Genomic DNA, 23,219 nt, shown 5'->3' on the forward strand with positions numbered 1-23,219 from the left:
CCTTTCACTAGACCAGGTTGCTCAAAGCCCCATCCATCCTGGCCTTGATGGGATAGGGCATCCACAACTTCTCGAAGCAGCTTGTTTCAGTGCCTCACTGCCCTCCTAGTGAAAAATTTCATCCTTATCTAAACCTATTCTCTGTCAGTTTAAAGCCATTCCCCCTTATCCTATCACTACATGCTTTTATAAAAAGTCCCTTTAAAATCCTTACCTTTCTAAATGTATTCTGAAACTGAATTTGCATTTTCAGCTTCACAGTGGTGAAATGATTCTTTGGTACAGCGTTTCACATAACTTATTTCATGGGCTTGAGAAATACCAAGTTACTGAGAAACACATGGATCATTTGCCCTGTGGACAACCAGGGGGCTCTGGAACTAACTGGGAACAATTGCTAGGCAGATATATCTAACCAGCACATACAACCAGAAGACCTTAAAAGACTCGTAAAGCAGACAATCTTTTCCATTTATTTGATGTATCACTCTAATTTACCAGAGCCCAAGTAAAACTCAACAGATATGAGCAAAAGCAATTACTGCCAGGAATTTTAACGGGCTTCATGCATTTCTCCATTTTTAGGCGCTAAACCCCAGACGAGATTACAGAAGTACTTCTCTAACACCTACTTGAACATATCTAATTCTGTTCCCTTATTAATCCCTGCTACAGTAGTTTATAATGGTTTCCTAGAAACAATGTCTCTTGTAGTTTCATCTTCAGAATGAGCTGTGATGCTATAGAATTACAGTTTGCTTCCTAGTGCTGTTTATAGGAAATGAGGTGTTGTCCGCACAAAAATAATTGTATTTCTTGGGCACATCACACCTTCAAAATGTAATTCCAGTGAATGTTCATTTACGCTAGAAGGTGACAAAAATCACCCTGGAATCCCTTTTTGCCTTATATTCAAAAGGAAGAGATGAGGCAAGCTTTGAGAGAAGTAATTTGAGCCCAGCCAGAAGAGCCTTCATCGAACAAGAAGTCTCTGGAGTCTGCAAGATGAACCCAATGTTTTCTACCACCTTCTCTCAAGAGCCATAAAGGCAGGTTAGATCAGGACTATTAGTACCCCTGGTACCTGTAATGGGTTCTGCCCTACAGGTTTCTTGGCACTGTTGGCTGCCTTATCCTTGGTGCCAGACCTGCTGTCTGCTACTCTTTATGCACAGCCTGGCAGGGTGCACAGAGCACTTCAGCCCCTGCCACAGCTCTGCCGAGCACACAGGAACACAACTGCAAGTTGCTAAATTAATTGATTTTGCCAGATTGAAATCTCATTGCTTGAGCTTCCCCTTCTAGAAGTCAAGGTTTAACCACAGAGGATACTGAAGAAGATATTAAAAATGCCAAAAAGTGTGGAAGAATATCTCTGCCTGCAGCTACTCCATCCTCTACCAGGCCCTTCCTCTCTTCCCTATAGTGCATCCCACTCTCCCAACAGACTTTCTTGTCCTGTATGTATCCTGCTAAACAGACTTCAGTCTAATTAATTACCTTGCTGATATGAAATTGCAAAAGGATCCTAGTCTTCCAGGTACATGCAGAATCATCAACATATTCAAAGAATAAACTCTCTCTCTCAAAACAAACAAACAAAAACAAACAAACAAACAAAAAAAAAAAAAAACCCCACCACCACTACAAACAATCAAAAACAAAAAGCAGAAAACTTGCTCTAAAGAAACAGCGAACAGCGTATTTACAATTTCAAACTGCAAACAGTTAACAATATGCTGGCAACAAATATGCTTCCAGTCTACCCCTACTGGCAAATTATTTACCTGATTGGTGAACAAATTGAACTAGTTAAGCTGTTCAGAGACTAAAATCAATACAAAGCTTAATATGAAACATATATTAAAATTTCATGTACCTGACATTTTACAAGATGATCACTATTAAGATTTCTAATCCAACTTCTTTTGCTGAGACAACAGTTTCATTAACTGCCACAGTACAAATCTAATGATGCATGGAAATATGCCTCAAAAACATCAAACAAGCAGAACTGACACAGGAGGTGCCTTCAAATCTGGGCACCGACTTTCTCTTTCAACACAGGCTGATACAGAGACAGCAGCTCACTTCACCAACCTAACACTGCATCTTCTTGGAGGAAGGAACATTGGCATTAAAAGTGTAGAGGAAAGAATAGAAAGACCAAAGACAGAATTTTTCTCATAGAACATGTAATTAATTTGCAGATAATTACAAGACAAAAATAGTTAATAGCTCACATTTGGGAGGGTGTTTAGGGTTTTTTTAATACTCTGTGATATTGTTTTAGCTCTTCTTAAATTAAGAATGGGGTTGAATAAAGAATGTTTGGAGTATGATATGATTTGGCAATGTTGGACTCCAAATATCAGTAAGGGATTTGTGGGTGAAGGAGAGCAGTCCCAGGACAGCAGCCCAGTGTTGGATTATAAACCTTCCCCTCCATTCACACACTACACTGTAACAAACACTGGGCTGTGTCAAATAGCAAATTTCATTTTGAAGCTCTTCTGTACAAAGCAAATTCTGGTTTATGCCCTATTGCTGTAAAATAGAAAATTTGTACATTTTTGTTCAATGCAGAAATTCAATATTTTCATGTCACATTGCATAAAGAAGAAAAATGAGGTAATAATCCTACATATGCACTACCTTACATATGAGCTTGCTGTTGTATTTCCAATTTCCATATTAAAGATGCATTTTCTGTATACACTTGAAGACACTTCTTTGAAAATTTCAAGCACATGCAAAGACATGAAGTGACTGCTAGGTAATTTGAATTTCAGACCTTTAAACCTCTGTGACTACCAGCTTATAAATAAATTAATAAATAAACAACAACCACACATTGGAACTACTGAGTGTCTCAAAAAAGCCTAAGATAAAAAGCAATATAAATATACACTAAATAAATATAACACTGTGTTTAAAGTTATAATTAATATGCTTTATGGTGTTAAAAATAACAAGCATTTAAAAGTGCAGTGTCAAAACTGACCCACATTTGGCTATTATGTATTATTATTAGAATTCAATGGCAGTGTTTATCAAAATAATACTAATTAAAATAACTGTTGGTATCAGTTGTGAAGAACAGCAGCACTCCATATACTATATTTATGTGTTTATGAACTCAAAAATTAAATCATTTTCAGGAGTCCATTTCAGTCTTAGTGCAGGTTTTTTGGAAGCAGAAGGAATCCCATACAAATTTAGTCAGCATACTGCTGGTGCTTCTATTACAGTTTGAGAGCCTATGTCAGGTACAAATACACTTCCTTGTAATAGCTTGGAGTAGCATAAAGATTAGATTGATAAAGTAATATATATATACACATATATATTACCTGTTCTTGCCTCTCCAGCCACTTGTCCACCATGGGATGACTGGCACTTAACGATGAACGAGCATTGTCTCTCTGAAACTGGTTAGACCAGCTACTAGTATCTCGTGGTAGGCTTCTGTAGTTTTCATCTTTCTAGTTTAAAAGAAACAAAAAAGTGTCTTATAAAAAACAACCAGTCCTTGCACATTAACAATGCAGCTGGTTATTAAACGAATACAAAAGGAAGACTGGACCCAAGGGCTGGACTCACGGACAGCGTGATTGCTCGGCCACTCAAGGGCAAGAGCTCCCTTTCCTTAATGCCAGGGACGCCCAACTAAAGCCTTGGTGGAGTTGTAGATCTTGCACCCACTCATGCTTCCCTTCCTCTTTTTCCAACCTCAAACCTCCAGTGCACAGATTCCAAGTACATACTGAGCAAGGATTTCAGAGCATCATGCTCCTCAGATTTGTTCTCACTGAGAGCAAATGTACCAAATGAGCCCATTCAGTGACAGCTACAGCCACCATATAATTTTCCCAAGTCTCTGAATGTAATCAATTTTACAATGAAAGCAGTCTCACTGCTCCAGGTACTGTCCTTTAGACCAGAATAGCATGCTGTAGAGTTCAAAACTTGAATTTATTATTCCACATAATAATGCTTTGGCTGGTTTGCCTGAAGGTATACAAATACAGTCACATTGTAGAACAGCAGCAGATGGAGATTGTGCTGACAGAGATACATTGATCCTACTGAGACTATTTCTCTTTCTTTTTAATTGATGAATTTGTCTGCACATCTTTCCTACAAGCTGTACAAATTCTTCAACTTCTAAAGGTTATTAGTCCTTACCCAGTCTGATCACTAAAAGCCAACAAAAGCACAGAGGCAGATTTTTAATGATGGGAGTTACCTTTAGCCTAAAGTCAGTGTTACTGATAGATTACATAGCTTAGTTCCTTCCAACTGAAATAATACATGGAGCTGAAATTCTGCTTAGCTTTTCAAAAGAGGATTATAAATATACCACGATATATGTAAGTATCCTTCCTTCAGAAGCAGAGTATTTTTTCCAGTCAATGTGTGTCTATCTTCATGCCAAATCAGATAATCTAGAGAGAGTATCTATTTTTAAAACAGGATTGTAGTCCTACATATTTTGCAATACTACCACTTTTAGGAATCTCAAAAACCTCTAAAATAATAAACCAACACCAGTGCACACTTGCAGTTATTATTTTCTTTAAGTTATTGTTTTCTTTATTTATAGCACACAGATTTTTGACCCTTTTTTAAATCAATATTTCATTCCATCATAAGTATTTCCTTTCCCTTTTTGCCATACTTATATTTCTTTGGCCTGGAACGATATTAGTCCAATATTCTAGATGAAGCATCAACTCCCTTACAATTGTCCTTCACAACTTTGTTTCTTGTAAATATATGACAGGCTTTGCTAAGAAATGCAGGTCTTAGTCTAAATGTGAGATACAGCAGTTTTCAAAAGCTTCCTGTGCAAGACCAATCTTTTCCCAGACATATCAAACCTCTTCTTTCTTAACTGATGACAACTTCTTTCCTTGAAAGACTTTGTAGTATAAAATAAGTTTTCCATTTCAAGACATTAAAGCTTAAATTCAACCAGCACAAGGTAACTTTGTAAAAATATGTTTGCACAAGTAACCAGCCTGACAAATAACCATCTTAAATTACTTTACCCTACCACAAAGGAGTTAAAACTTTGTGTCTTTCAGCAACTAAAAACAATCCAGTTTTCCAGTTCTGGTTAAACACACAGCAAACTAGAAACTTGCTCAGTGTCTTGCTTAGAAAGGGGAAGTAGAAGCCAGCTTTGTACAACTGTCCCTCAGCAAAGCCATAAAAACCAGGGAATGGTGTGTACAAATTGATTTTTTACTGTTGCTTCTCTTATTCAATTCTTCTCTTCCGGTGACAGGGGTGGCACAGTTCATGTAAGCCAAAACAACAATTTCTCTTGTTCAAAGTGGTGGGCAGGTGTAACAACAAAATCATAATCTGACAAAGAAATAACGAAAAATCATTTTATGCACAAAATCACCCATACAGTTGGTGCATGTGTTATTGTCACCTAACAATAACCCACTGTTTGACAGACCATCACCTAGTCTGAATGAACCGCAATTTCTTCCTATGTAACAAGATGTTTTCTGTATTTCTGTACTTTATAGATAATTCCATTTTTTATTGATTCACATTTACAATGTTCAACAGAAACTTTTTAGAAAGACTTTTTTATTTATAAAACACAAAGACCACTCTCCACACAGCATCCATTATGCCTGCACGGGAGTGTGTGGCAAGAGCAAGAGAGAAGCAAAGATGTTCATCTAGGGATGTGTTGTTCTTCAGTCATTCAATCACCAGGTCTCAGAATCACATTGGACAGTCACATTGTACAAAGTTTATATTGGAAATTTGTGCTGTAAAAAGTCTCAAGTGTCACAGCACACAATGTAAGTGGAATTATCTAAGCCAAGAGAGTTAAATTAGGCCTCTGTTTGGTGTATCTATACTAATGTCAAGAATTTTGCAGAGTCTACGCCTAATATTATCTGTGCTGACAGGAAGAGTACATTCATCCCACCTACCAACGTATTTCTGCTTGTAGCCCATTTCTGTAGATGATTGCCTTTCTCCTGCTAAGACTTAAATCAGCTCATTTTATACAGAAGGCATCCAAGTCACTCAGCAATTTTTTCTGACAGCAGAAATAAATGCTGGAATGGTAGAGAGATGTGGTTTCTGTAACTTTTTTTGTTTCTCAGCACTCTCACCTTTCTCCAGAGGCTCAAAATAGTGCTATCATCAGATTGGAATAAAATACCAGTGCTGCAATCACACACACAGTCACGTTGGTGTTAGCCAAACAGTGAAACATCAGAAGATCAACCAGCCACAGACAAGTCCTCCACTCCTTTCTTTGTCATTGCTTTTTGGCAGACAGCTCTCCCTGTAGCCCACGAGTGACAGCACTGGGACAAGCACCAAGCTGGAGGAGGAGCAGAGGGATCAGCACTCTCAGCACTGCCACACACCATGCATCTCACAGACACCTACGCCACACAGCCTTAAGGTGCTCCTGGCCACCTGTAACCCCATCCACGCAGGGGTTTCCATTACTGCTACTGCCAGAGCTAATTCAAAGATAGCTGTGCTGAAAAACTGTAGAGGTGCAGGTGGAAAACATCGCTGCAGCTTAGACATTGGGAATTACTGAGCCAGCTGGGATGCTGTCTGTTATTTAATATATATATATTGTTTTGGGGCTTTTTGTGTAAAATATTCAGTTGCTAATCCAGAAAGCTGTACTTGCCTTCAGCATGATCTAGATTTAGCACACATGCTCCCAACATCCAGCTGAAAAAGGTGTGTGTGACTTTTAGTTACAGTACCATAAAGGAGAAGATTTCATGGTACAGAAGCCATCAGGGTCACACAGGGAATTCTCATTACTTCTGGAAATGCAGCTGTAAGCCCTCCTGGGATCAGGGCTGACATGCACCATCAGCTGCAACTAAATGCCCTAATTTTTTAAAAAGAAGTTTCTTTCCCAAACATCTTTGGGGACCATGGGCCATGTCAGCTTTATCACGTTTGAAATGGAAATTGATCAATATAATACTAAAACTGCCAAGTCATAATACCACCACTACACTTAACTGCAGCATTTTGGAGTCATTTTAATGAGGACACATAATCTAACACTTTACAATTCAGTTCAGCATGGTGTCCCTGAGGGCTTTGCTGGAGGATTGGGTGAAAGGGGACAGGAAAAATGAAGCAATTTTGCTGTACTTTTAATTTCAGATGATTTGCAATATATAACAAGAGCCTCATCAAAGACTCTGCAGCTTGTAGACTAAATGATGCATTAGAATGACCTGTGTACTTCAATTACTGGCTGTCAGTGCACTTGTGATTTTAACCTGCAGCTGTACCCCTGCACCACAACCCAACCAGAACATTCTCCACACAGTATGGTGACAGTTCCACATCTGCTAACTCATTTGCCACTTTCCAAATAGTGAAGAAATTGGGTTTTCCCTTTTTTTCACCTTCTGAATGGCTAAAGTGTGGCAAATTTTGGTTGCTTATTTAAAAAAAAAACCTACACTAGACAGCATTACAACAGGGGTAAAATAGATTGAAGACCTCTGAAAGATGATTCAAAAATGCAAACCAAGTTTTCACTTTAATTGTTTCTAGCAAATAGCGCATGTCTCCTTTAGGATAGTCACTAAGAGAGATCATTTTGGGCACTGATCATTTTTTGCTATCCAGTCTTTTTCCTTGTATCCTATGTACTTTGGAAAAGACTGCTTGTTTGTAGGGTTTAGTTCCTTGTTATGGCCGCATACTGGGGATAGGATTTGTGATAAGAGATGAGACTTTGTTTAGTCTTTTGAGGTTATAATTTCACTTGAAAGACTTCAGGCAAATTCATGTCTACAAGGGCAAATATTATTGTTGAATCACTGTAAAGGCAATAAAGGCTGTTCTTCTCTCTTTTAATGCTCCACTATGACCATGTCAGACCCCGAACCATTTGGTGTCACTCTCAGACAGGATGCTAAAAGCTGTAATTACCAAAACATTCACATAGTTTATGTAAGTAACTCTGTGTGATGAAAACATCTGTTTATAAATGCAATAATATACACATAGACCCATTTTCCATGCTGTCTGATGATCTAGCAAACAGCTTCCTGCAGTTTTTTATTTGGTTGAGGTTTTGTGGTTGCTCTTTAACTGGATTTTAGACAAATAAATATGGGATAAGACTAAGTGGATCCCCATTTGTAAAAAAAAAACCAAAAAAAAACCAAAAAACAAAACAAAAAAAAAACCAAACAAACAAAAAAAAAAAAAACCAAACCAAAAAAACAAACCAGGGTGATAGGTTCTTTTTCAAACATGAATATGGTGCATAATGCACTTTTAATGTCTGAACAACAGTGTCCGTCTGTCTCCCTTTCTTCTTGTTCAGTTTTTCCAGCTACATCTAGAGCTTGGATCCACGTATTTGGTTGTACTCAGTTCTAGCACACCCTAACACTTTTGTGTGACTTTCAGCACTACTTGTCTCTGATGTTAATGCAAGAATCTGGCTGTTTGGAGACCTGCCCAGTATGTGCACTCGTATGGGAATGTGAGCCACATCAGCTTCAAGAAAACTAGTGTCCCTCCTTCTGCAAACAAACAAAAAAAAAAAAAAACCAAACCAAAAAAACAAAGAAGACTGCATAAATAATGTCTATTTTATGTGAAAAATATATTACATATGGAAAATTAATTCAACCAAAAGATGCACTGCATGAACAGAAATTCCATTAAAAAACCCAAACCCTACTTACATAGATGTCAGACTTGGAACTATTCTCTCTATTAACATAGTATTTTTTAACAACAATTTCTCCCAAGCATCAGTAGTTTACCTCCAAACTAATTGTACCAGTCACTTCCTACAGCTATCCATGTATCTTAAGAAACTGACACTACTGCTTGGGTGAGCTGCTTTTTGCTCCCAGTAGATCCAGCTTTCCAAGGTTGCTCTTTTTCTGATGTGTACTGAAGAACATGACCTCAGAAGCTGCAATAACCCAGATACAGCCCAGCCATTTAGTGTATAGAAGAAGGAAAGAGTTACAGTCACTCAGTATCAGGAATCTTTGCTCTCAGGCCATTCTCCAAGGAGTATAGTAAAAGACGACTCCCACATTAAAGAATTACCACAGCTTCATGCCTCCTATCAGCTCTGACCCAGAACATGGGTCATTTCCAACTGGTAAAAAATGATTTGCAGAAGATACAAATATAATAGTCTAATAAAGAACTTGCATGCCCTATTTATGGTGAAAAGAGATGAGAAGAATGACCACTCTACATTTATTTGGATATTTTCAGAAAGACTTGTCTCAGAAATGACCCTCTGTATAGCTCCATGAAAGGAATTAATGTATTATGCTTCTAGAAAAGCTCATTAGATGTCAACAAGGAAAAAAGCAATTGAAAAGCCAGTGTTCTGCTCAAGTTCTATCACCCTACACTCAGAAATTTCCAGAGTTGTTCTATTCCAATTTATATATTCCATGTTATCCTTTGACTGACAAGCAAGGCCTGACCTTAAAAAAAGCCGTAACTACAGGCCATGATGAATAGACAGTTTTCTGCGCAAGTGGTGTTATATGTAAACATTTAGTGTCAAAGAACATGGGCTAAATTAAGAGTTAACTAAAAAACACGATACTGCCTATCCAAAACATTCTGTTCATCTCTCTTGTTTACAACACAAAAATGAAAAATGTCATGATCTCTGCACATACACACACAAAGCCAGAAGTTTCCAAACAGTGTGCACTGTTATTTCTCAGACAGAAGGACAGGAAAGAAACTGCTTCTTCCATTCACTCTTTACTTATTAATCTCCTAATAAACCCCCACAAGGGATAATGCAAAACAACTTAAATAACATACAGCAGTTTATATTCAGTAATTGTAATTCAAAAACTGGATTTTATTTCTGTAAGCTGAACTAAAAAGACATGGCTTTCCACGGTTCCATTTTAGAGAAAAATAAATGAACCAGTTCAAGTGTCATGAAGCTACAGTTCTGATTCCTCTACATATTATACTTTTTATTATTTTATAAACCACTTTTCCTTCTACTATTTTTCATTCAAGTGAATATTCTCCTTTGCTGTGCCACTATAAAGGTATCTAAAGAGATTTTTATGTATATCCACCTATATATGAATATATCTGGGTATCTGTTAAAATGCAACAATATAATTATGCACAGTCCTGCCATATTCACCAGGTATTTGCTTTTGTACCCAAATTTATACAATGTTTTATGCCAATTTGGATTTAGAGAAAACATAATTTGTATTTTAAGTATTGACACGATTCACCTGATTCCTTGAGAGATCCAAGAAATCAAAGAAGGAAAAAAAAGCTGCTAATGAATTTATTTCAAAGTAGGCTCTGAAAATAGGATTTAACAAATAGAATGCCAATATTACATATATTTGAGAAGCTAAGAGAAACAGGAAACAAGGGGGTACAGGAGACTTCTCACAGAGCTTATATTTAGATCTTGAAATGAAGAATATCTTATAAACCACCAGCAGCAGCCTTTTAAATGTCGAGTAGATGCTTTTAGTTGGCCATACCACTAAAATGCTGCAACTGGCTGTTTGTATGTTTAGAAACTTGCATCTGATGTTCTGAAATGAAGAAAGGAGGCTGGGATATGAGGTAACCAGTCTGTCTTCTCCGACTAATGGAACTGGTTTTCCCCTCCTTCTTCATTACATTGGCCAGCATGGAGAAGAGCAGTGTTTAAGACCAGAAGCACAAAGGCAATGCCCCAAACCCACGGTACCTTCGCACACACTGAGCCAGTCACTCTTCCCCACTGTCACCCACACCACTGCCCGCCTCTATATCAAATGATATGGACCAGAACTCCACAGGGCTCTCAGCAAAGCATGCATCACCTCATCCAACTTCCCAATCCATTTCAGACCTCAGCCAGAATTCCTCCTGTGGAAGTCAGTGGGGAAAGGCCCAGAGAGGAACCAGCCAGGGGCTTGTACCAGTGTTTCTCTTTTATCTGAGTTTACAGCAGCACACACACCCTCGGATCCTTGCAGTCTCATTGGTCTTCCTCACACTGAACAGCTTCCCATCTTTGTTCATCTTATGGTTTTAGCTTTTGTCCACATTACATTTACTTCACATGCTCAGCAGGCAAGCTCTTAAGTTGGACATCTGTATACAAGAGCTGAAGAGCTCGTTTATAAAGAGACAATAAAACTGGAAGGTAGCACACAATGTCTCCTGTCACGCTGTGAAACAAAGCCAGGTTAAGGGACCTCTGTTTCAGCCTTAAAATCAACTGTAACAGAAGTAAGCCCAGAAGGTGACTAGGAATTCCTGTATTTACTGGAGCTGATTTTCCCCACTAACTAAAGCTTAACATCTCCTCCCCAGCCTTACTACTCCTTTGCACTGATTAGTTTCACACATGAGTGAATTTTATTCTGACACTGCTTGGTTGTCTTGGCTTCATTCACTGCAACATGAGATAAGTGAATTTTTAAATGCAACAAATTTAGCAAAAAATGCTGAAATATTCACTGTTTAAAACGTGCAAGTTCATGTCTGAACACTGTTGGGAAGCACAGCCTGCAATCTGAATTGTACTTTAAACTTATTTTTCTTGCTAGCTACACATTCAGCCAAAATCCAAACACGCTTTGCATCAATACACAACCTTGATAATCAGGAAACAAGACAAACAAATATTTTAATCTGCAAAAGCTCTTGAACCACAAGTGTATATGGTTGCATGGTTGTAGGTTACAACTAAACAGATGAAAGCAGGTCAAAATCCAGATCCAAATATTACCAAGAAATACATATGTGCTTCTAACCTTTGGAAATAAAAAAAATCCATTAAACCTGAACATCTAACCTTTTTTTTTTTTTTTAAACTTACTTAATCTTTTATCAACCTACTCTTTCAGGCCCAGTCTTTTACCCTCAAACCCAGGGAGAGCTGCAAAAACATAAAAAATTAAAACCAATAGAGATGAACACCTAAACATGGGAATTTACAAAGTACACAGTCACTTAGAAGAATGGCAGAGGAGAAGTCTCCAATTATCCTATACCGTGTACTTGAGAGCTTTCTGTTTTCAGTATAGCTTTCACTGGCTTTCAGAGAGGTGCTCTACACTGCATTTCCTGAAGTGAAAAGACAAACAACCTGCGCACATTCCACCACTCCTTTGTCACGGGTAAGAGACTCGCTCAGCCAGACCGTCCTTGGCACTCCCACCTCGTGATGCAGCACCGTGTCCCCTCACATATGGAGCAGACATTGCTCACCAGACATTGCTCTCCCATAACTCAGAGTGAGACATGGGATTGCACAGCACTGGGACACAAATACACATTCTTCCTACCTTACTGATGAAGAACAAAGGCAGTGTGCTTAACAGACCCGCTCAGCCTGAGAGCAGAAATGGGAAAAACTCACCAGCTCTCAGATCTTGCGCTGATAATCTGTCTCTTCAGGGGGACAGAGAGGAGATCTGACAGATGGGCATCCACAAACGGATGACTTGGAGCAAAAAGAGGTAGAACAACCAAGGAGATGGAGAAAATTACACCTTCACTTCGGATTTATTGTTTTTGGCTTTTTCCCTGCTTAATGCATGGTCATGGCTGACTTTTGGCTGCCAGCAGCTGAATCCTGTCCATGTACACAGTCCTCAGCAAACAGAACAGCACAGCATCAAAAGACGCACACTGGCTATTACCTCTGTGCACTAGGCAAGGACTTTTCACTCTGTGTCTCTTATTCCCAGCCTGCTGGTGACGATAAGAAACATTGTATGTTTTTTCACATTTTGAAAGTCAGGAATTTTGAGCTCTTGCATAGAGTTTTTATTGCATTAAAATATCACCAGCCTCTCTGCTGAAGTCAGACAATTCTTCATGGTATTCAAGAAAGCACCTGAGGCAAAGGGCACATAAAGAAATAGGAGTTATTCCATCAAAACATAAGAAAACAATTTTCTTATTCTGAGAATGACCGAACACTGGAAGAGATTGCCCAGAAAGTTGGTGCAGGCTCCATCCTTGGAGATGTATATACTCGAAACCTGACTGGACACAGACCTGAGTAACCTGCTCTAGTTGCCCCTGCTTTGACCAAGCAGGCTGGACTAGACAACCTCCAGAGGTACCTTCCAACTTCAGCTGTTCTGTGATTCTGGGAAAGTCATGAATTTTACATGCTACCCAGGACAAGAACAACACATACTATGTTGATTTTATATTGCACTCTCTTGGGGTACAATTCCTCTAAACTATTTAATCATCATATAACAAGCTGCCATCAACAAGCTACTATCACAAAGGAAGAAAACTGATGCACATAACTTTCATTTTCTTGAATTTCCATTAATCTCTCTCCTATAATATTTTACGTATTAAAACACTTTATTTCATTACCTGTGGATAACCCACACTCATTTTCCTTTCCTCTCAGTCTATGCAAAATCACATCTGAAATGACAAAAAATGTGACCATCTCACTGAAAAGAAAACAAACCCTGCTCAAATATAGCTGGATGAAGATATATTCATGGCTATTGAATCCCTCAGAACTTTTGTCTAAAACACTGCATTTTTATGTCAAAAGCAGGAAGCTGTATTCATCATGTGGGGGTTTAAAACCTATCATGACAGACATACCAGGCTCTTTGCGGATATCTTGAACTTCTCCTGAGCAGATTCAGCTGTATTACAGCACTTCACCAATACTGTTCACCTGGTACACAGTACCTCCCTTCCAAAGGAGTCAAAAACAGAGACTAAGGTTCCCAAGAAGCATCAGCAACACTTTGGTCTCTTGCTCCCAGCCTTTTAGTCCGCAGTCTTCCCTAGTCAATTTAACAGATTTACACTCTGCTATTCGGACTTCCTGTCTATAAAATGACACCAACACACAATTCCAATACAGGGCTCTTCAATCCTCCGAATTACACTTAAATTCTATAGAAATAGCATGTCTTTGGTGAGAGTGACAAAGCAAACTTCACTAAGCTGTGTTTAAAAGGACTCCAAGATAAATGAAACTAATTTTCACTTTAAATTTGATTTTGAAACTGAAATACCATTATTGCTGAAGCTTTTCAAAAAATGCATGCATGCTTTTCTCCTATCTAAACACATTTCATTAGAGAACTATTTCTTCATTCTGTTTACAAAGAGGATTAGAAAGCATTGCATCTTTCACATAAATATAAAACCCTGCAACCCAGCAATTTGAAAATTTGTGTTCATCAATTTGTATGTCTCAACCCATGGGAACAGCAAAAATACCTGCAAGAGGAGATGTGGGAAACACAATGCTTTGCAGGTAAGGTAATTGACACTAGATGAGACTTAGATCACTCACATGAAGTTTCAAATTCTTTCTCTGCAGTTTATAGAAGCCAAGACAATTAGGTTTCCAAGTTAGAAGAAAGCATATCCTAGGAAAAATTATTATTATTCCTACAAGGCACAGTGATATTCCTCCTCAAAATACATATATGGACAAACCCGTTTAACAACAAATAAGCAAAAAATCTGGCTGCTGACTAAACAGCAAAGACAAAAAGCAAAGGAAAAAAGCAATTACAAAATGATGTGCCAAGTGCACCGAGTTATGTGCTTGCTGTTGCCGATCCACCCCACAGAGCACATTGTGTGCCATTTGCTTTGCTGCAGGTGGGTGAACCCAAGAGCCAGAGGCACAGAAGCCCATGCACAAACATTTTTCTCTCTCTTGAGTTCTCCTTTTTAACCTACATTTTCAATTCTTTCTGCTGTACCAATGCTGTTATCTCTAACAGGGCAATACATGAATCAAAATCAGAAAAGTCACAGTGGGAAGTTTGTCGTAAGCCAGTTATCCACAGTGTATCCCTGCATTAAGCAAGGCAGGTTAACTAGATAAGCCTTCAGTCTTTCAGAAAAGCAGGATCAAAGCAGGTAACTAATTTGTAATGATAAGCCATTCCTCACCACAAATGGAGATGTAAATTTAAAAAAACACACTTAAAATATATGGGATAATTAATTCACAGTCATTATAAGATGCAACATAAGTGGTTGTTGCATTTACACTCTTCCAGTACTGTAACACAAACATCTAAGGGGAAAGAAACATGATTTTCATTAATGCAGCTCACATCTATTAAGGACAGTTAGTTAAGCCAATAGGCCTTGGTACTGAATTATTAAGAATGTGATTCAAATCAACAGTTATTCAGAAAACAACAATATCAAAAAAGATTTTACTGCAGTGGAAAAAAGCACATGATATGCTTCAGCTGTGTACAATCTGTTCACCTGTACAGTTCAATACCATTCAAACAAAATTACAGCTTGCAAATCAGGTATTACTCCAGGCCTCTGAGAAGAGATTTCTACTAGGAGATTTCTTCTTTTTTCATTAGAATGGCTCAAGGAAGCAAGAGACAGGATTAAGTCAAGCTATGAGTCACTAGGTAATACAGGTATGTGTCTTGCACACAAAAAAAAGTATCTGAAAATAATTTTATATTCAATTAAAAAAAATAAATCCCAAGAAGAAAATTTACCTACTAGAGGTGATCATGAGCCAAATTTTGTGAATACTTTCACAGATGGGAAGACCTATTCATTTGGTTGAAAACACGCATGGGAAGGATAAAGTCAGAAACTACCTAGCTAAGTACAGTTAATAACACTAAAATAACTTGTAAATAATCAATAATTCTGCAAATAAATGAGTACATTGGGACTAAAACCACTTGGTTTCCAGTCGCTCTTACAGGTAAAAAACACAGAAAGTAATTTATGTGAGATTGCAATTCTAGGGATACAGAGTGCATTATGATATCCTGATAATAAATAAGATGTTTCTTTACAATGAGATGATTTGAAAAATGGATGAGAATGCATGCCCAGTTTAGGGCAAGGATTTCATATCACAACATCCTACTTATTGTAGCAGAAATGCATCTCAAGTTCAACATACATCCAAGTCTTTGCAGGACCAGCTCAGGTCCCTCCAAAGTAAACTCTGTCTCTGATCATTCTCTTCTTTCCTGAGGGACACAGAAGATCCTGATGTCTCACTTCATTTTTCCCGGTAACTACAGGCAGCACTACAGTTTCATCAGTAGGATCCTTCAAACAGCCCTTAACAAACCCCTCAACAGAGTATTTTTGCTCTTCCCCAGCACCCTTTTCCCTTTCTGTTTGCCCAGAACTACTGGCATATGTCCTGGCTCCTCACAGCCTTCTTTGCATGGCAGTACTCTCACCCCTTCATTCCATCTCAACTTGGGCATCTGCCCATTTTCCTGCCATTCCAAATTCTTCATACCCAAAATGAAACAAACACCAATAAGAAGTCCTCTCTCACTTGTCCCCGAGAAATAAATCCCTTCTGCCAGATACATGCAACTTCCCCTGTGCTAATTCCTCCAAAACTTGGACAGGGTTTCTACCTGTCAATTATTTCTCTTCAGAGGTGACGGGCTGAAAGTAATGTCACTTCTTAGAGTCAGTAGGTGGATGAAGCTTTTGGCAACTCTCCCAGAAACCCTTTTCATGTTTCTGCAAGATACTGCTGGGGCAAAGTTGCTAATCTACAACTGTGCTGCAAATCTCAGCCCAAGAACATATGTTCTTGTGCTGTCAAGAGAGAGAACTGCAGTGAAAACATTACATAGTGCCAACCACTCACAAAAGATATATGGGTGCTCAAGTCCAATGCACTGAGAAGAAAATTATTGTTCTCATTGCTTTTCTCAAAATGTCTGTGTCATCTATAATCAATGAAACAGTCTGAAACAAAGCACAGCCATCTCTTTGTTATCTGAGTAGCTGAAGAAAACAACCTAACATAAGAAAAGTACTGAGGATTTGTTATAGCTTGAATAACACAAATACACTTGTAAAAATTCATTGTTAGTACTTTGGTAAGAGATTGGAGACAGGGACTTCAAAAATGCACCATTTAGAATAATAATACAAATGAAATTGTAGCTAATACTGGGAAAGGAAATTCTTAATACCCATTCCTAAGAGAAATAGATTGGCTACAAAATCTTGACTCACACGAAGAAATCAAGACACTGAAAACAGAAAAAAATCAGTCTAGCATAAATGAACTCAGGATTAGTTCATAAGACACATTGCATAAGCAATTACTTAATTCCAGATGTTTACTGTATCTTATCTATTTAAAATAGTGAACTGCTCTATTCAAATGATCAATATATAGAGTGTGCAAAAAAGATAAAAAATTATCAGATCTATTGTACTAACTAATGTAACTTTAGTTCTTTCCAATCTTCTTGATTTAATGTTCTCTGGTGGCTTGCTTCCCATCACTACATGAGATCATATGCATTCCTTTCCAGTTTGGTCACCGTGCTCCAATAGACATGAAATATTTTCACAAAAATCAAGAGTAAGTACATGCTGAACAACTAATGGTGCAAGAAGACTGGTGTGAAAGATAGCTGCTGTTCAGTTCTCTCCAATTTCTGCTAACTTCAGACATTCAAAGAAATCTGATTATGCTATGCATAGCCCCTCATATCTATGCTTGTGTAGTAATGAAGTGTCATCTCATTACAATTTCACAGAAATTAACTGAAAATGTTAATACTTCAAATGGATTAGATTATCATTTTTCCTCTCTGAATCAGATTAGTATAAAGCACATTTTTACAAAACAGCACACACTTCTGTGCCACACCAGTACAAGTGACAGAAAACATACTATTACCTGCCTGAAATCCTGATCAAGCAGAAACCTAACGATACCAGCTTAAACTGACACCTCTGCATGAACAGTCACCTCAACACCTATGAGCACTGAGCTTTTACAGATGCTTTTGAAATGACCAAAGGCCCACTGAAAATAGTTTGGTTCATTAGCAGTGTATAAAGATTTCTTTATTTGGGGTGTGTGAATCCCAACCGCTGAGACTTAGTTTGCATTTATACTACACAGAATTAATAGGAATGAAGGGAAAAAAAAGAAAAGCTATAAGCTGCATATTTTCCAAGAGGACTTTGTGCTGTGTAGTCAGAATGGCAAGCAAAAGTGCAACATTATTTTAAAATTAATCATTTCTATTAGAAAATATACTTTTTTTCCTTTTGAGTTTGTCTGCAAGTTACCTTCACAATTATGGGCAATGTTGGGATCTGTACAAAAGGGCATGGTTCTTCCAATTTTTTCAATATTGCACTGAGAAGAGAGCTTCTTGCTGACTTCTCTAGCAAATAATGCAATTCATGGAGTGATACTGGAATCATATTGAAAAAAGGAAAAAATACTCATTCTACATTTCACTGTTTCATTTTTAAGACTGTTATCAAGGAGAGAAATCATTTGCAATTTGTGTTTTGTATTACTTGACTAGAGCCTCAGAAAGTACAAATTAGCCATGCTGTGTTAGCAAGACAAACCAGACCAGCTGTGGGCATGCAGATTATTCATTGACATTACAGGGATCAGTAAAACTTATTATATACATGGCCTATTAGCATTAAGAAAAAGTTGAAAAATAAAAACTTTGCAGAATAATGAGTAATCAGAGGTTCAACTACAGCTAATGGCAAAAATCAAGTTTTTAGAGTCCCTGCTGTGGGCATCACGGAGACTCTGTGAAGGGCAGGACACATGTGACTCAAACGCTTCTCTGCTGCTGATGGGGTTTGGTGAACAAGGTCAGAAAACACAAGTTTAAACCAGGAGCAGATGAGAGAAAGAGAAAACAATTCAAATTTCATGCACATTTGTCATTTATTTAATAAAGAGGGAGAAAGAAATATACCTTTCTTTCATGAGCACTGGGCACACCAGGGGTGTTCTGCTTGAGGAAGCCTGCAGTTGTGGACCACCTGGTAGGGTTTTTCCGTGAAGGCTCTTCTGAAGAAAAATTTGTGTCACTCACAGAGGTTGAGAGGCCAATCAGTGCAGGGTCACTACTACGTCGGACATGGAGAGGCATATCTGAAGAATAAAACAGACAGTAAATAAACATTGACTAGATTTAAAATGTTTTTGACAAAGGAAAAATATTTTTTTAAGCTCTGGAAGGGTGGCTGCGACTGAATGTGGTTTCACAGAGTAAGGAGTTATTGACCTTAGCATAGTTCCTCAAGGACAAGGTCTGTTCCCTCCAAACCACAGCCTTGCTTCTTGGCCGCACAAGGAGAAAATGAAGGGAAAACCAAACTCTTTGAACCTAGCACAGCTCAGTGGCTTTCCAAGTACAAACACAGCATCCTTCCTATCTGTTGGATGTCATGCAAAATAAAAAGATGCAACATAAACTTGAACAACCAGGTGACATACAGGTATTTTAAAGAGCAAGTAGCCAAAGCCCAGTGACACAGTAAGGGGTGGAACTAGGACGATGTGTCCCCCACCCCACTGCCCGGGCTGCAGCCTGGGCACTGCTAGCACAACTGCTGCCAAGAAGCTGCAGGCCAGCCAAGGCAGCCTCCTCGCCTTCTGAAATATACTCTGCATTTCTTTCTCACAACTTATGGAAGAGACTGTGTTCTACTCTGCATTCTTCCTTTGCCTCTTCCTGACAGCTCAAACAAGACCTGTGCTGATTTACCCTGATTCCCTTAGCCTTCCAGCTGGCATGACTGACAGGAGAAAAGTATTTCATTAGTAAAAAATGATGCAGCAGGCAGGTAGACTGATTGGAAAGGTTTTCTTAATATATGTAGAGGTCACACCCATTCTGGAAACTTTGATGGCACATTAAAGTTAGTTTCTTTTGAAATACAACTTAATTTTTTCCAATTTCATTTATTATCCTGCAACAAATACCCACACATCTATCCTCTCCTTGCCCAAACAGAAGTTTCACTGCCTGAATTTGTGACCTCTCAGTACACTCCCACTCAGCATCAGAACAGAAAGGGCTGTGATTTATCAGTTTTATTTCTCTTTACTGCTGCACTGGGAACTCTGAATGCAAAGTGCAAAGGAAAAAGGTGAAAGCAATGGCACATAAGCAGTTGAGTCAGTGTGAAAGGCACACTGGGCCACAGCTGAGAATAAAAACCAGGACTAGGTTTTAATGCTTTAATGAAACAGTTCCCAAGGAAACTGAGGGTGCACGTCTGGCAATACTAACAGGAATACACAGTGACAGGAGTTGTTTGTTAAATGACTTGTCTCAATCTTGACAATTGCTTCATGTTAATGTTACATTTAATAATATTAAAGAATCTTATTTTGCAGGGCATTATGAACACACTGAGAAATACAGTAAGTCATGCCACACAATGAAAATATGGGAGTTTTTTTAATCCACTAGGGCTCCTGCTGCTGAGATATAAATAAGTGTTACATGACCAAACACCAAAACAGTCAATCTATTTCATGTTCATTTTGGTAAACAAAAATAACAAAGAATTAATATTTTCTTCCCCACAACTGTTATACTATTTCTCTTTCCTTTCAATTTCTTTTTTTAAAATTTTCATAACAAAAGGTAATTTCCAACAAGTAAAATGCTTTCTTTTATAAATATGTATAAACATATTTATACACATACACATAACTGTATAATGGAACTAGAATTAATTAAAGGAGTATTTCATGAAAGATCATTAATTATGCAGGAAAGTCTTAATGGTCAGAGTTAAGTCTCCTAAACATTTGATTTCTCAGTATATACTCATAGACTGTAATAGAGGGTTTTTCTTTGACTGTCTTGTTTTCAACTGCTTCAGGTTTCATGAAGCAGCTGAAGGCAAAGCATCTCCTTTCCCCCTTGACAGCAAACACACGAACAGTGCCCTATGAAACCACAGGAGATCTCTGAACAAAGGTGGCTCAGCTGCAGCCCCAGCCAGCGCCCCAGCACGCAGGATGAAGTGACCCCTTCCCAGCAGTGCCTGTGCTGCTGGCACAGCCCCGAACACACACTCTCCATTATTAGATCAGCCTGAGCCAAAAAGGGGCTCTGTAGTATGTAGTGCCACTTAAGAAAAATACCAATCTATATTTGCTCCAAGCAGCAGCCCGTGCATATTATCATGTTTGCCTCCGCTACCCACCCCACAACAGAGAATTACAATTTTCAAACATGAGTTCATTTGCTCCTTATGCTTGTATGTCTATATATAAGCAAGGTGATAGCAAAATGTTCTTGTATTTTTACACTTCTTCAAATTGCTTGACAAAACAAAAGTTCAGATGGGTGAACTTCTGTAAGAAGAGAAGCCAAATTGCCAACAAAGAAAGAAAGGATGAAACTGGAAATCTAGCCAGCGTTTCTGGAGGGGAGCAAGACATTATCTCTGCCTTGGCTTTTGCTTTGTAGTGAAAACCTGACAGTTTGCACAATGGTGAGCAGAGACTCTTCAAAATTCAGGTAGTCAAGTGTGCAATGGAACTCCCAAATACTAATATGCTCCAGAGAAAACACTAACAGGAAAAACTTTTTTACAAAGTCTACTCACAGATGAGCCACCTTTAATATGATCAGTTTCATTTTAGTAAGGTTAGCTATTGAGGTATTTTTAGATGTTACTGAACATTTCATCAGATCTTAAAAAAAAAGGGTATTCTGTCAATACTGTCAATATAAAGATACAAATGATCTACTCTAGTCTCTTTCTATGAAAAGGTTCCATACATAAAGAAAAGTGATTTGTTTTACTAAGCAAATTTCACAATAAAGTGAATTATAGAAAACAAAAATTTGTGTGTGTTGCATCTGCGTATTTCCCAATTTAACAAGAAATTTAAACATATAGCATTATTTTTTTTATTACTGGGATGGGACAGGCACACAGAGTTGGCTCTGATGCATGCTGCTTGGCAATGGTCAACAGGTCTTAATCCAAGAACTAAATCTTGTTCACACTATGTTAACCACAAGATTTAAACATAATGTCCTGCATTCTCTTCAATTCTGTTCTGAGAGACCATTCTAACTTGGGTTTGATACTCTCTATTAAAACAACAACATAAAGAAATATATTGAACAGATTTTTTTTTTTTAATCAATATATTGTTGGTTACAATCCTCTAGTTTACAAAATTTGAATAGAATTTATAGATTTGAAGAGGATATACTTTGAAATATTAAAAGGAAAATCAAAGGAAAGGAACTTAATAATTAAACCACAAGATGAAGTACGCATGGGACCGATGCAATGTCACTGATTCCAGGATGATGGCTGATACTGTTTGAAGTCTGTGGTTTCTTTGAAGAGTGGATAAAACAGCAATGAAGTCTAATCACAAGGCTTCAAATTCTCTGTGGCACTAATGCACTGTAAATATTGATTTGCTTCTGCAGCGAAGGTGCCTTTTAAATAAGCACTTGAAACGGTAAATCTAATAATGAATTACAGGAAGTTTTAAAAGTCTAAGGAATAAAGAAAAATTAAATTAAAAATCCTGAAAGTTACCAATAACTCAGTTCTTGAGCCACATTCAAGGACTGGAAGTATTCAACCCAGAGTCAACTTCAGAAAGAATTATGTGGACAGAGAATCCCATTAAGTTATGTATACAGCCAGAATTCTGCTAGAAAATGGTTATTTGTAGGATATATCCAAGCTGTATAACAAAATGCTTGCATTCATAATCATGAAATTCTGACTGGAAGTCTCATTTTATTAAAAGCAACAGCGGTTTCACTATAAATTATAAAAACAGCCAATACACATTTTATAACCATCTTTAAAAGTTAAGAGAACAGAGTTGTACCTTCCCTTCCTGCCAGCAATTCCATTTTTATTTTAAAAGGGTCATCACCTTCTCTGATTTTCAAATATGCTCACGAGCAAAAGCATTTGAGGATCTGGCAAACTTCATCCATAAAGCTGAGTATGTTGTCCTGTGTGCAGGCACTCAGCACAGTGGATGGTGGTCCCCAGAACAGAGCTAATATATACCTTCCCAAACCAATTTCCTTTTGGATGCCAGCTTGGAGGGCATGACTAGAAAAATACATACTTATATTTATATAGCATGCCCAAGATAATTTTACTCTGTGAAGGTTTCAACTGATGCTTCAGCTCCCCAGTGCCACTGCACTTTGTGCAATTTGGTATGCAGTGGATTTAAGGCACAGAAATGAAAAAAATGATCTTAGAGTCATTTCTGGCCATCTCACACAGACCATCAGGCTCATGACAGGTGAGTAGACCAGAAGAGGACTTTTTTTTTCTCTCCACTCTAGAGATGTCTCTGGGAAAATGATGAATCAGAAAAATAAAACTCTCTGTGG

At 38.0% G+C, this 23,219-nt stretch overlaps 1 protein-coding gene across 25 annotated transcripts in view; it reads right to left on the bottom strand.

The window, feature by feature from the left end:
• PARD3 (par-3 family cell polarity regulator) overlaps positions 1-23,219 on the bottom strand; it is a 451,418-nt gene that overhangs the window by 253,456 nt on the left and 174,743 nt on the right. For 19 of the 25 annotated variants that reach the window (XM_017741464.1, XM_017741463.1, XM_017741462.1 and 16 more), the window contains 2 exons: positions 18,783-18,961; positions 3,354-3,485 (listed from right to left, as the gene is read on the bottom strand). In XM_017741464.1, the coding sequence (XP_017596953.1) occupies positions 3,354-3,485; positions 18,783-18,961 (311 nt within the window). The remainder of the gene's footprint in view (positions 1-3,353; positions 3,486-18,782; positions 18,962-23,219) is intronic. The other 6 variants (XM_008639287.2, XM_017741458.1, XM_017741457.1 and 3 more) reach the window with 1 other exon arrangement.

The sequence above is a fragment of the Corvus brachyrhynchos genome, unplaced genomic scaffold, assembly GCF_000691975.1.
Source record: "Corvus brachyrhynchos isolate BGI_N302 unplaced genomic scaffold, ASM69197v1 scaffold167, whole genome shotgun sequence".
NCBI lineage: Eukaryota > Metazoa > Chordata > Aves > Passeriformes > Corvidae > Corvus > Corvus brachyrhynchos.